The 14614-nt window shown below is 32.6% G+C and overlaps 1 protein-coding gene across 2 annotated transcripts in view; it reads left to right on the top strand.

Annotated features, from left to right (window-relative positions):
* Positions 1-14614, top strand: part of LOC149808343 (sodium/calcium exchanger 1-like) — a 131697-nt gene that overhangs the window by 84535 nt on the left and 32548 nt on the right. For both annotated transcript variants that reach the window (XM_089975922.1, XM_089975916.1), the window contains 2 exons: positions 6574-6719; positions 10170-10269. In XM_089975922.1, coding sequence (XP_089832048.1) covers positions 6574-6719; positions 10170-10269 — 246 coding nt within the window. The remainder of the gene's footprint in view (positions 1-6573; positions 6720-10169; positions 10270-14614) is intronic.

The following is a 14614-nucleotide window of genomic DNA, read 5'->3' as shown; positions in this document are numbered from 1 at the left end:
TCGTTAGGGTCAGGAATGGAACCCATACATTTTTGGGTCAATAATTCAAAGGTCAAGGTCACCAGAACTGTAAGAAGAAAAATAGTTTCTGCAAAACAGCTCATCATGGCAAGCGTATAATGTACAGTTTATGATAATATACCATTTATGTTGTTTATATTTCAGTGTATGTTTTTCCCATGAATGTGAGATACTGTTATGTATATTTGATTTAACTATATCTGATTTAATATATATTTATTTAAATGTAATTGTTTGTCAGTTTTAAATTTCTTTTAGTTTTCATTACATGATATTGTAATGTAAATTTATTCAATAGAGATGATACTTTTTTTTAGAAAATAGTTTGACCTTGACTGTTGGTTTATAAACACCAGGTGTTGATCTAAATCCTGACCTTGTTTCAGAATTTGAAGGAACCTACGTAAACAAGTTCTATTTTATTTTAAAATGATTGGTTGTTTCCAAGGTCATTGTCTTTAAGATATAAACAATTTTTAAAAATTTTTTTATTTCTTAGAATGAAAAAGATTGGTTTTTGTCAGGATCATACCGGGTAAACATGATCTGTAACAAGTATTTGCTTCTATAAACTTAGAAGATGATCACGTGACCCTTGTTTATGTTTTAGAAAGCTAACATAACCCATGTTTTGGAGAATTAATCTCAGTAGAAGTTGGGCTGTTAAATTGTTAGTTGTATGTTGTGCTGTTTGGAGTTATTTCAGATTACTTGGTTTGGAGTTATTTCAAATTACTTGGATTCCAAAGGATTAATTCTGTTATTTTTCTGGAAAATACATGTGCTCATGTAATATTTTGGAACAAGAACATTTTTTATATAAAAATTTATTCAGCTATCAGAAACCAGAATGATAATTCTTATTTCTACAAGGAACTGTAGACTTCAACACTACAGATTGTAGCATACATCATCGTCTTCCATCTTGGATTCTTCGTCGCAATTTGAACATGAAATCAGTAGAACATTTTGGTATTAGGACTACTAAAATTTTATTCTCAGATTATTTTTGCATCATTTTTGGATTTGATTCTATAAAACCATAAGTTCATACTTTTTCATTTTTATAGAATTTGTCCAGGGAAATCAGTTATTGTATATTTTTCAAAGCTTGTTGTTTTGACTCTTTCTTGTGTTACTGTTTATTTGAGCTTAAGCAAGTGACATAAGAGATACTAAAAGCTTTCCATATATATATATATATATATATACACAGACACATGGTTTAATTCTGAATGTAGCAAATTTGATAGGTTCTTAATTCTTTTCAGGCTTTAAATAATAATACTGCCATTACATTTTTTGTTTCATTCTTGAGGTTAATTGCTGTTAATTGTTAATTACTGTCTTCATACTATGTGATAGCAGGTTATAATGGAAAATTCACAAGTTTAAAAAATCAATATTGCTATTCAAGATTTGTCGGTTGATGAGTCTGAAACATTGTGCACTAACACAAGATACATTTTTGAGTGGTATGTGTATGGCATAAAATTTAGGCTAGTTAAATTTTTCAGTAGACCAGTAACTACTTTTATTTATTTTACCATCATGATTGAGAATTTCAATGCTCCTTAATTAATTTTAGTTTTCTTCTGTATCAAATATCTTGTATACTTTTTTGTTAATCCACTTCCCTTTGTACATCAAAGTAGCCTTGGAAGAATTGGCTACAATTAATCTGTCATATTTCGGGCTAATTAAAAGAAGTGCATAGTACATCGTATTCAGCTTAATATCTCCGGGTCTATTCTAGAACTGAAAATTAAGGTGGGAATTATCCTTCCATTTGGCATAAAAGGGAACATTTTCCAAACATAGAAAGAATTAAGTGAATAAATAAAGGTAGAGCAACAAAAAAATATACAACACAATTTTCATGTATTCTGTTGATATTTTCAGCATGATTTTTAGCTCTACTGGTCATGGACCAGAAGAGCTTATGGGATGGTCTTTCATCAATCATCCATCTGTTGTGTGATCCAGCCATTACCATAAGTTTGTTATATTGCTACTTCTCCTAAACTATGGGCAGGACTTCCACCAAGCTTCACACACATTCATCTTATGGTCAAGTTGGTCCTAAATAAGAATGGTTCTGCTTGGACTTCCAATATGACCATCACAGCAGCTATCTTGACAGTTTTGATCTTGTTACTCTTCCTGAAAGGAATGTTGAATCAACATGGGGTTTTTAACCAGAAGATAAAGATCCTTATTCCTAGTTCATCCTAAATTAAAATGATGCTAATGTCTGATATGGCAGCCAATGTGGCCATCTTGAAAATATTGTTATCACTACTGCTCCTGAATGAATGGTTAAATCACCATGGGGTTTACACTGATAGACATGTGATGTTTACTCTGTGCCTTGTGAAAATGGTACCAATATAAGGTCCTAAATGGCTACCACAGCAGCTATATTGAAAATCTTGTTATTGCTATTCCTCTTGAATGAAAAGTCATATTGACATAGTTTTCTTTCTCTGAAGAACATCTGATGATTTTTTTTGTTGGGTCTAAGTAAAACTAATTTTGCTGGTATAAAATGGTTGCTGCCACAGTGGCCATCATATGAATCTTGTTATTGTTAATCCTTAATAGATGTTCATATCAATGTGGGGTTTCCACTGGAATATTTCATATGATATGTAGTTGATCCTATGTGAAAATGGTGCTTATCTGAGGTCCAATATGGCCACTACAGCATCCGTCCTGAGAATATTTTTTTATTGCTACTACACTTGAATGAAAAGTTATATTGACATAGAGTTTTCACCAATGACTATGATGTGTAGTTGGTCTTCAATGAAAATGATACTACTGGCACATTGAATGTAACAGCTATCTTATGAATCTTGTTATTGCTAATCCTGAATGGACAGTCATAAGGAAAATCTTGTTATGGCTACTTGTCGCACATATACATGGCTGGTCATATCGACATTGTGCTTACAACCAAGAGACTTCTTATAATGTATATTTGGTCTTAAATGGAAATGGTGTGAATCCAATATTCAGTATGGCCACCATGGCAGCCATCTTAAAAATCTTATTGTTACTCCTCCATAATGGAAAGTTTTCAACATTGGCTTTTTGGCAGTAGACTTTTTGTATTGTTTTGCTGGTCCTAAATTAAAATGGTGCTTATTCACTGCCCAATGAGGGTCATGGTGGCCATCTTGAAAATCTTCTTATCATTACTTCTAAAATGGAAAGTCATTTTGACATGTGGTTTTCATGAGAAGAGTTCTTACGATGTTTAGTTGGTACAGAATGAAAATTATGCAAACTAAACTTAAAAGTAGCCACTATGGTGGCTATCTTGAAAATATTGTCATCTCTGCTTGTCAGAAATGGCTATATAAACATGGGTTTTTCACCAGTTGACTGTTAATGATGTCTTCTTTAGTCCTAAATAAAAATAGTGCCAATCTGACACCCAGTGAGTCCATTACAGTAGCTAATTTGAAAATCTTGGTATCACTGAAGAATTTCAGAGCAGGTTTCAATACTCAGAAGTTAAAAGGAAGAAATGGTCGTATCTTCCTATTCTGAACATTCTTTTTGCCCATTAGAACATCTGTCACTTTGAGGGCTTCTTGTTTAAAACTTAGCATGAATATCATAATTGCACATTCTAGAATTGGCACTGATAACTGCACTGATGATAATATAAACAATGTTTCCATCACATCTATATACATGCTAAAAGCATTAGCTCCTTTTATCTGTTTGGAGCTCTTCACTTTGTAGGTAGATTGTCTCACTACAGTTGCATTGAATAAGCATTTTAAAAAAATCATGTTTGAGATTTAATTAACCCATTAGATTTAGTGGTAAGTAGTTTTCAAACAGGCATACAAGTTCAGAGAAAATCGAGGTGTTCCTAGGCAAGTTTTATCTGCCTTGCATGGTAAATCAACTTGCCCAACACCCAGGACATGCTCAGAATTGGCTCGGTCAAGCACAAGTTTGCAAAATACTTGTCTCAAGGCAAGTCTAAAAATTTGAGAGAGAGGTCATGTTCAGTTAATATTGCTTTATGTTCCACAAGTTTTAAACTCTGCAATCTCACTACAGTACATATATTAGCACCTTTATTTAGGTTTTATGTGTTCCACATGCTTCAGTTACATAAGTAAATGTGATCCACTGACTTTCAAGTCCTAACCAAGTTTGTGAGTAGGCCCAGTTATGTGTCAAGCTTGCTGACTCTGCAAAGTTGCATAATAAATATTATTATGGTGCATATCCCGATATCAAGGTGACTTGGTCATAATTGTGAGATTGCTTCATAGTTGTCTTCAGAAGTTAAAGGTCCCTGTCTTGAACGATTAGGAACCTCTGCATTTCTTTACAATGCACTTGATGTACCAAAAGTCTAGAACCCATGAGTGGTTTATTATCTGTTACTTAAACAATAAGTGCAGGAACCAGTCCATACTTGATTTTTGGTAAATATATAAAATTGACCAAAAATAATTGTTCTCAGATCTTCCAGTTGTAAATATAAATAATTTCCAAAACCTAGCTTTCATTATTGTTGTTGTTGCATGTACTTGAAGAGACCATTCTGCTAGGATATGTTGGAAAAATAAGGAAACATAAAAATTAAGGTAACAAAATACTGTTCTTGGCTATTTTAAATGTTCCCTTCAAGATTTTATATTTAAACATATCTCTCTTTCTCTCTCTCCAGAATCAAGCTATTTCCAAAACCCTTGTCTGTTTGTTCATCTGCCTATTTATATTCCTGTCTTTGCTTTTCAAACAATATATACATTCAAACAGTTCCTTATTTTCTCATGAACAGCTAGCTTTACAGGTACTATTTATATACATCTTATTTCACAAAAAAGTGAATTTGTGTCATTGTAGACATCATTACACATGGGCCCACTCTGACAGTCATTGCTTTGATTAAAGATAACAAAAACAACATTACCTTTAGAAACCCAGACCCCCTACTTTATCTCATTAAACAATACATCCTAAAGATTCAGTATGGATTAGTAAATTCAAAGTACTTGTGCAACAAAACATACACATTGTCTTTGTGGTCATTATGTACCAGAGGTTAAGCATAGTTATTGTTCCACACCTAATTAACCTCTTTGCTTTATAAACAACTAAACAGTAATCAGTGATAAACATTGCTCATTTTTGCTAAATTTTGGTACACTGACACCACATTTAATAAAATCCAGATAGCTAATCATTAGAGACGAGTATCTTTTATTTCCAAACATCCCTGTCAGAGAAATCCCACAAGTTATATCATTAACTATTATCAGATAGTCACGTAGAAATCTCTGACATGCATTAAAGCAATCTATGACAACCCAATTATGTCATGTCCAAGGGTTCTGTTCATTTTGGAGCTAAACATGGCTAGCTTAAGAAATATCCCCCCCCCCCCAAAGAAAAAGGAAAGAAAAGAAGAGACAACAACAACAAATAGGTCATATTTATTAAAGGAACATAACATATAAATCACACTGATTTGTACTGTTATATTATTGTTGTTTACCCTTCCTGGGGTCATGCAAGTCCCTTAGTAGCCTAGTCTCTTGTTGCTTAAAGTAACAGCCACGTACCGGTGTGTATTTTTAATATTGATAACAAAATGTATGCATGTGTCTCCAATAAATACCTTCAGAATTATAATTCCCAAATCATTTTATTTAGTTTGTTTTCACCTCTGATATAAAGCTTGCATGCATTGGTAAGGTAGATTTTAATGATCACTCAGGTCACCAGAGCATTGGATTGAGAGATCACTAATAGGGCTGTTCTCCCAGAAAATGCACATACAATTATGGCACTAATACACATATATGTAGTTGCATTTTCTAGTGGAGGGAGATGCATCAGATAAACAAAAATACAGAAGTAATGTCTGTTTTTCATTCACCTTTATATAAAGGTAGAAAAATGCTTTTTTAATTGCTGGTAGCACATTATTGTAGAGGCTACTTGTAGCTATGATGTTGTAACATGATAAAATCTCTGCTGACAGCACATTTTGCCTTTTGTGGCCAGTTTAGTAAATACATATATATTTATTTTTTTAAATGGTCACAAACTGTTGGCATTTGATTTCATTTCATTTGATGTCTTCTTGAGATTAGGGCTTTAATAGACCTTGATTTAATGATTTAAAAAGGCAGCAGCAAATATAGCAGAATGTGAGACATTGGTGTATTGTAACTGTCTCACTTGCCTTTGCAGAATATGAGAAATGGGTATAATGTTGCACCTGGCATGGCAGAATGTGTTAATGGTAATATGAGCAACCGAACATCAGCAGCAGTGATGCAATCAGTAGTAATGTTCAGATTTTGTAATAAAAATGTTTAAAGTCATATAACATGCATTTTAACACCATTTACAGATGAGATATAAAGTTTTATGGAGCCTTATCATTGTTTCCCTAGAATCTTTGCCGTTGCTGATAAAATCTTTTTACATTGTTCCAGAAAAGAATGTAACATTCCAAATGATTGGGAAAACATTTATTAAAAAGGTTTTCTTTTTCAAATATAATAGGGGAATCCAACAATTTGGATCAGGATTCAGGTGCTGTTACCAGTGGGATGGATAAGGAGGAAAATCAGTTAGTAGAGATGGGGAAACCAAGACTTGGGAATTATGTTAAAATGTCTATCATCATCCAAGAGAGTCAAGAATTCAAGGTATGAACTGTTAAGCATCAAATGCATGCATTGTTCAGACAATTTTCAGAGATTGTCAGAATGTTTTTTCTTTTTTTTCTGCAGACAGATATTTTGCACCAACAGAAGAGAACATTTGTTTCAGCCATGACAGTATTTTTGTAGGAAACAAAGTAGGTGTTCATATAATAAAATAACTCACACTCTGATAACTCACAAACCTGCTTTTAATGTGGTGTCTTGCATGGATTCTGTTATTTTTTTTATAAAGAAAGATAAAGAATAGACCTCTATGTGTTGAATGTGAAGAAGATTGCAGAGTTGGTAAATAAAAATTTGACACATTATTCTTTTTTTTTTTAAATGGTGGTTAGTGTCAAACGGTTAGAATCAATATCATGAAATTTGCACATTTTAATAAGAAATCACGTATTTTGTTAGATTTTATTGGAAAAATATTTTCTCAATGATATTGGCAAAATATTCATCAATGAAAAATTCTGGTAAATGCTAACAGATGGCAACATTGAAAGAAATAAACACCAATTAGATATGTCTTGTCAGGTGAAATTTCTCACAGTAAAAATATTATAATCATGGCATTTTTTCTTATACTAAGACATGAAGAGAGTCAGTTGACTGTCACATTGATACCAGTAAGCACTTCTGTGAGAATCTAATTAAGTGATGGCTGTGTTTTGATCTATAGCTTGCGGAAGTGTTTGTTGTATTATAAATATATATTAAAAGATACCCGTTTTGTTTTATCATGTTAAGTATGACTTTTTTAATTCAGTCAAGTACAGAAGGTACAAAAAAGTTCAATGGCATGCAAATCTTACCTGCATAGGCTCATGTGGTCACTATCATGTCTCAAGGTCAATCCATTTTAATTGACATGGTTTCAAATATTATGTGATTAACATCATTAAAAGTGTGTGTATGTATATATATATATATATATATATATATATATATATATATATATATATATATATATATATATATATCAGTAATGTGTCCAAAAAATTTATAAATGTGATCATGGAGAGAAAAGGAATCAAGCAAAAGGTGTACTTGGTGAATGAAAGCTATGTATCATGGGCATTGTGAGCAACGTGTTCCTATTTCTGGAGCATTTCTCAAGGCCCAGGCAGAGAAAATGGAAAAAAGTATGGATAATGACTCTGATTTCGTGGGTAGCCATATATATCTATAAAGATTCCAGCGCTGATACTGAATGAAACAAAATTTGTTTTTGGGAGAGATATGCTTGGCAAATCAGGTCATGAAATATGAAGTGATATTTGTTAAGTGTCAGAAACTGCAAATATTTTATATTTTTTTCATTTGCTTTTTTTTTTAAACCCAACTTATTAGACCCAATAAATTCATGTTTGGTAACAATTAACCTTTGTGAATTTATAATTTTACATTTTACTGTAACTAAATGTATCTACCTACCAATCTATCAATTAATCTATCTAGTGACCGAAGAATAAAAAATGAAAACAACACATTTTTATGTTGTTCCTCAAATGAATGTTGATTTTTTCAATGAACATTAAAGCTAAAATATATTCAATTGAACACAAAAAGCAGTGACATAATACAAAAAGTGTTTGGCAGTACACATGTTAAGTGTACAGAAACCATTTGGAATAATGCTTATAATGATCTCTTTAGTATAGCTTATCCTTAAATTGAAGGTAATTTACAAAGAAATAAACTACACCATTATAAAAGAGATATTTATTCACACTTAATTTTAACATGATTATAAAATGAGTATTCAAGAATGTAACCTGCCACCTCCCATCTGCTTTCATCTTTCTCTCATTATTTCAATACTGTACCATTATTGGTAGGTACATCAGTAACTCGTGCCCTCACTTATTGTGTGTTCATTGTTTTTGGCCGCTCACTAGTAATTGATATATTTATGTAGACTGACATTTGTATGTGGATGGTAAGTAAAATTCCTCTTCTTTTCACTCAGAATGAAATCCTTAAGAACACACATTTTCTGTAATAATCCCTGTCATCAGACCAGACCATCTGCGTCTCTGTTGTCCATTGACCCTTTGTTAAATTTCTGATGCATGCGTGGAAGCCAGCATCATGCTGCTACCACAAAACAGATGTAAAAATAAATAAATAAATTTAAGAAAACCACATATTACTTATTGGTTTATTCAATAGGCAGGGAGGAACAATTCCTTTTTAAATAGTTTGCTGAAATTTCAGAGGAAACAGATAACCTTTGAAGCACCGATTATGAAAATGTACTCGGCAAATAGAGAAGAAAAAAAGTTTCAGTCATGCAATACAGTTGTTTGATGTTGCTGCCACAATAAGAAATGGGCATTTGTTTGGTTCTCCAAAGCTGTCCTTTGGCGGTGACTTCAATAACACATGCACCCTTCATCAAAGAAAGCCGACTACTGTCTTCAATAAAAACAAAGCACCTTTCTTCAAAGGAAGTCAGTACCAAACTTAAATAAAAGTAATGGAATATGATGGATTTTTGCATTTTCCAAGGTGACTGGAACACATTAACTGTGCCATGAAAGTTTGCTTTTTGCAGGGAAAAAGTTTATGTGTTCAAATGCTACCAACGGTGGCTTAAAACACCAACTAACTTTTACCAGTTTGGGATGCACTGAAAAGTAAATGTGCTTCATCATTCATTACATAATTGTGCTATGTTTTTCCACTGAATTCAGACCAATATGACCTGTGACAAATTCATTGAATATTTTAAATCTCTGTGTGCATATTTTTGATGGAATCTCTTGTATTGTGGATTCAATGTATGTGAAGAGATTCGTGGGTGAGTACATGGTGTTGATACTCTATTCATGCTATACATTAAACATGTATATATAAACACTATTCACGTATATGTACCAATTCGTGGTTCTTTAAATAAAGTAAACTGTTATATATGCCTTCTCTGTTTTCATTACAGGTGTATTTCTCATTTTAATATGCATTGATTTAAGATGGTAACTGTGCCAGAGAAGCACGTATTTTACCACCCGCATTTATTACCTACCCCTCCTGCAAATTTTTTGGGGTACGTGCATCATTTTCTTCAGCTAACTGACCTGGTTGCTTATAACACGGTTCAGTCTATAACACGGCCGGGTTCTATGGCGCCCAACTACCGTGTTATAGCAGGGTCACAGTGTAGATGATTTGAAACTCACTCAGTAGAAATGTTTGTTCCTGTAAAATAAAAGCTTATAAAATTCATTGGAATTTTGTACAGGAGTAAGGCAGCCAGAGCTGAAAATTTCATGTCACGATCTTCTGTATCATAGGAAACAATTAAATTTCAGAATTACCTGAAAACTCTCTGTCTCAGTCATAAAAGTTTACAGATTATGTCTTTGGCTGTTGAATGTTGTGAGAATGTTTTGATAGAATCAAGGTGGAAGAAGTGAATTAAATTTATTCTCTTTTCAGGGTGTAGTTGACAAGCTGTTGAAGAAAGCTAATGTGTCACTGGTTGTTGGAACTTCGTCATGGAGGGAGCAGTTTGTGGAAGCCATCACTGTTAACCCAGGTAACCACATTCAACATCTCTAGTAGAATATGCCAAGAGACAATGTCTATAAGAGACATAACTGTGCAGAAATTTCATTCCTCATGGTATTGTAATGTGGATATTTTTGTCATATTAAATGAGTAAAGACAAATGTTTTCTGTAATGAGATAATGGGACCTAAATAACCAAGCTCATTAGCATTCATCCTGAGGAGGCAAGGTCAACTTTAACCTTTTTTTTTCACATATGGTTCAACAATCAGATATTATTTTTGATGGTTGAAGAGGTTTTAAGATTGGTTGCTGTGGAGTAGACATGGTATCTCACCATTTGAAATAAAATTTCTTGGTTGTGCATTTGTTGTGACTGGCAATAGTAATTGTTCCTATCCCGGATATTTTTTGGTCACATTTCATGATATTTTTACCCACAGAAAAAAACTTTTTATTTGTTCATTTATTTATTTATCACAATAGTCGGTATTTTAATAAAATATCCTAGTACAAATTATTCTTTATTAAGCTTTATATTTAGTATAATCAGTCTTCATTTCATAAATAATTTATATTGATGATGCACCAAAAAGTCATTTCCACTAGAAATTATTATTGAAGTGTCTTTTACTTAAAGACAAAAGAGAATTCACACTATTACCAGATAATCAGTGGCCAGAAGAGTGGTAAAAACATTTAACTCTACAAAAATTTGATGGTTACAATTCTTTTTGTCATCTTTATCTTGCATATGCATGTCTGTGGATTTGTCTCAGCCCTTTAGTTGTGCATTGTCTGGCATCTGTCCAACATCCATCTGTTATAGTTATTTTCAATGTCTTCTCAAAAACTGCCACATGAATTTGAACATAGCTTGGCACATAGCTTCGTGTTATAAAGGCCTTTTAATAATGTGGCACAAACTGCTGATCCATGATTAAATATGGTCACCATTGCTAAAAATAGAAACATGTTTAAGAGATTTCTCTAAAACTTCAGAAACCTTGTAACCAAACTTGGTAAAAAGTAACTTTCTGTGAAGAAGACCTTAAAATTTGTACAGATTAATTTGATTTGCCACCAGATATGGCTAAATTGTTAAAAAGTGACAAACCTTTAAACAAATTTTCCAATAATGCTGAATAGAATTCAATAATCAAATTGGACTGAAAGCATCCTTTTACTTAAATAATAAATTTTTTAAATAACATCATCTTCAAAACTACTGATTAGAATTTGACGCAACTTGACACAATACAGCCATCATGAATTCCTTTCACATTTGTATAAACAATGCTTCTTGTTAGGCCTACCTTGGTATTTAAGCACAAATGCCCACTGAGCCCATGCTTCATTGAAAACACAGAAATCTTTCACCTACTCATCTAATGTTACTATTAAATGGCATTTTCCTGGTCTTAAGTAAAATTTTATTTTGGATTGAGGCTAATAATCATATGATTTTTGGTAGTGTTTTTCCTGTTTGTCTTCAAACTGAGTATTACCAAAATGTTTGTTGAGCGCTAAAAACAGAATATTAAGTAAACTAAGGCAGTATTTCTAGATTACTTGTTAGCTGCATGGACTATCTAAAACATAAAATCAAAATCACACAAACTAACTTTCTGTGTAACTTGACCAGAGTGCAAAATATTAAAGACGATTCATGCAGACAGTTGATGACTTGGTTATTTATTTATTTATAACATGTAAAGAATCCAATTTATACTTAACTAAAGGATTCTTAGTATTTTATCAAGTAGTACTGAAATAATATTTCAGTCACTTTGTTGAAAGGATTGATGGCTTTGATATGACCCATGTTTCTTTACTGTTTTTTTTTGATACCATACAGTGAATAGGCCAGCTTACTAAGTAGAACAAATATTCAAATGCAGATTTCATATTAAGATATTTCAGAAAGTATTCAGAATTGATTGTTCAGGTATTTATATATAAATAATTGCACCAAAGATTGCTTTAATATTGATCTTAAATATTTTATTACTTTATTAATTAATTCTCAGTTTAGAGTCAAAGAGAAATGACCATTAACACTTTTAACTAAGATTACGTGTATTTGGAGGGATATTGGATTTTTCTTATGATAAGAAAGGGACATGATTACAAATATCTTACAAATTAGATGTATCCTTTTGATCTTTTTTAATACAGTATTACCTGCATCCTCCAAGCCATCTCTGTTACAGTACTTTTATTCCCTTTTGTCTAATAGAGGACAAACATTATGCACTGTCCATGTTTTTACAGTCGTGTATGTCACATGAACGTTATTTTAAAAAATGCATCAGGAAAACATCATTTATTCATTGTTAGAAGAAAATATGATTAATGACCTATATATTTATATTATTATACTTCCATAAGAATTTAAATATAAAACTCCATTGGTATATATACTTATTTATTTTAATTGTACAAGAATGTGTAGTGGTTCAATGGTTAGCATGCTGGACTTGTGACAAAAAGGGTGCAGGTTTTAATTCTACCATCAGATCAGCCTGGGTTGGCTGCCCTGGTGTGTCCTTGGGCAAGGTGCTTCACGCCAATTGCCTTGGCACAAGTAACATACTTGTGTTGCTGTGTCATCAAAAAGGGACCCTAGGTGGTTGAGTGGTCTAAGGTCTTGCCTTTACCAGTCCTGACATCTAATCTCTGTCTGTATGGGTTCGAGTCTTGGGCTTGGCCAGTGTGGTTATATGAGAAAACTTGCCAATAGTTTCCTGTGGGTTGGTGGTTCTTCCTGGGGTTTTCCTGTGTTCTTCCTCCATCAGGTATACTGGCCACCTTGTATAGCCATTGTTCAGAACATGGCATTAAACCCATAAACCCACAAAATGTGCATCAGCATCATCAACAAATTTGATTATAATGCATCTTGTTTGATTTAGTATAGCACAAAAGGACCAAAAAAAAGTACATGATAGTAAATTTACAAAGAGACTCAAAGTAAGCCATAAATAATATGAAAAATATCTCAGTTTTCTACTTTTAGCTTGTATTTGTTGTGCCATTTATTCCAGTCAAACTTGCATCTGATCAAGATGGAAACTGGGTCATTGAGACATGCTTTTTAATGCCCTTTTGTTTATTAAATTATAGCATGATTTTAACTTATTTTATTGATCAGATCCTAGATCTGTATCAGTGAAATCCATCATTCAACTAATTAGCAGACTTTATTAAATATTTAAATTTTTTATGGCTGTTTTATCAGTTTTTATGATTTACATGTACGTTGTTAAATCCTGCAGGATGCATGTTGATTGGCTTATGAAGGTTGAAAAGATGTGTCAGTTCTCTATGGTCTCTATGCATATATGCCTCCATATGTATTTTGTATGTCTGCATTTTTTTGTATTCATAGGAATTTCTATACATTTTATTTCCAAAAGAAGCACATTATGTTGGTACAATAAAAATTAGTGATCCGGGCTCATTGAGAGATCAACATGGGGGAGCAAGTTTTGTGGGAGTCAATTACTAACTGCATCTTTCATCTGTTCATTCACCTGTATGTCACATAATTGACCAGTAAGTGAATGACTTATTTATAAGTGTAGTAAGTGAGTAGCTCACATTTCACAGTAAGTATACTTTATTTGAAAGTGAAATGTGAGCTACTCACTTACTACACTTATAAATAAGTCATTCACTTACTACACTTATAAATAAGTCATTCACTTACTACACTTACACATGATAAAACCAAATTCATGTCAGATTGAATGAATTGGGATTTAAAAAGCTTTCTCCAACTCCAAGTTAACAGGAATTCATGTCATCAGTTCTGATCTTATAAAAATTATCATAAATTGCCGTTTAAATGATTTGAAATAATTTGAACATATTAGTCTGCCACGTTGAATTGCCACATTTGAAACAATTTGCTCACATGAAACTTTTAGCAGAAATGAAATAATTAGTGGCATCCATAAAAATAATATATTCCCAGAGTAATGAATAAAAGAAATTCTGTCAGACTTACACCTCATGCAGAATGCCTCATTATCAAGTAGACCGGCCTACACCTGAATCTTAAAGCAGGTTTTAACTCACCTGCAGCAGTGTAGTTTTCATAAAGAATCTGATGGCTGTTCTAGTTAAATGAATAAATGAATTCTTTTCAGAAATCAATTTTCAGCATGTGAATCTTAGGATATTTGTGTATACTACATGATTTTGGAAAGAACAGCGAGTGAATAAAACAAAACTGCCATAGGAAACAAATTGGCCTAACAAAATTCCATCTACAGACTGCCATGATATTAAGTCTGGAGACAGAAGAGGAAGCATGGCTGAGCCTAAATTATGATACTGTTCGCCTGGAAATTGATGGGACTTTAGAA

This window comes from Sinohyriopsis cumingii, chromosome 1, assembly GCF_028554795.1.
Source record: "Sinohyriopsis cumingii isolate HCF-2022 chromosome 1, ASM2855479v2, whole genome shotgun sequence".
Classification (NCBI taxonomy): domain Eukaryota; kingdom Metazoa; phylum Mollusca; class Bivalvia; order Unionida; family Unionidae; genus Sinohyriopsis; species Sinohyriopsis cumingii.
The sequence above is the reverse complement of the archived record's forward strand: the minus strand, read 5'-3'. Positions and strand labels throughout refer to the sequence as shown.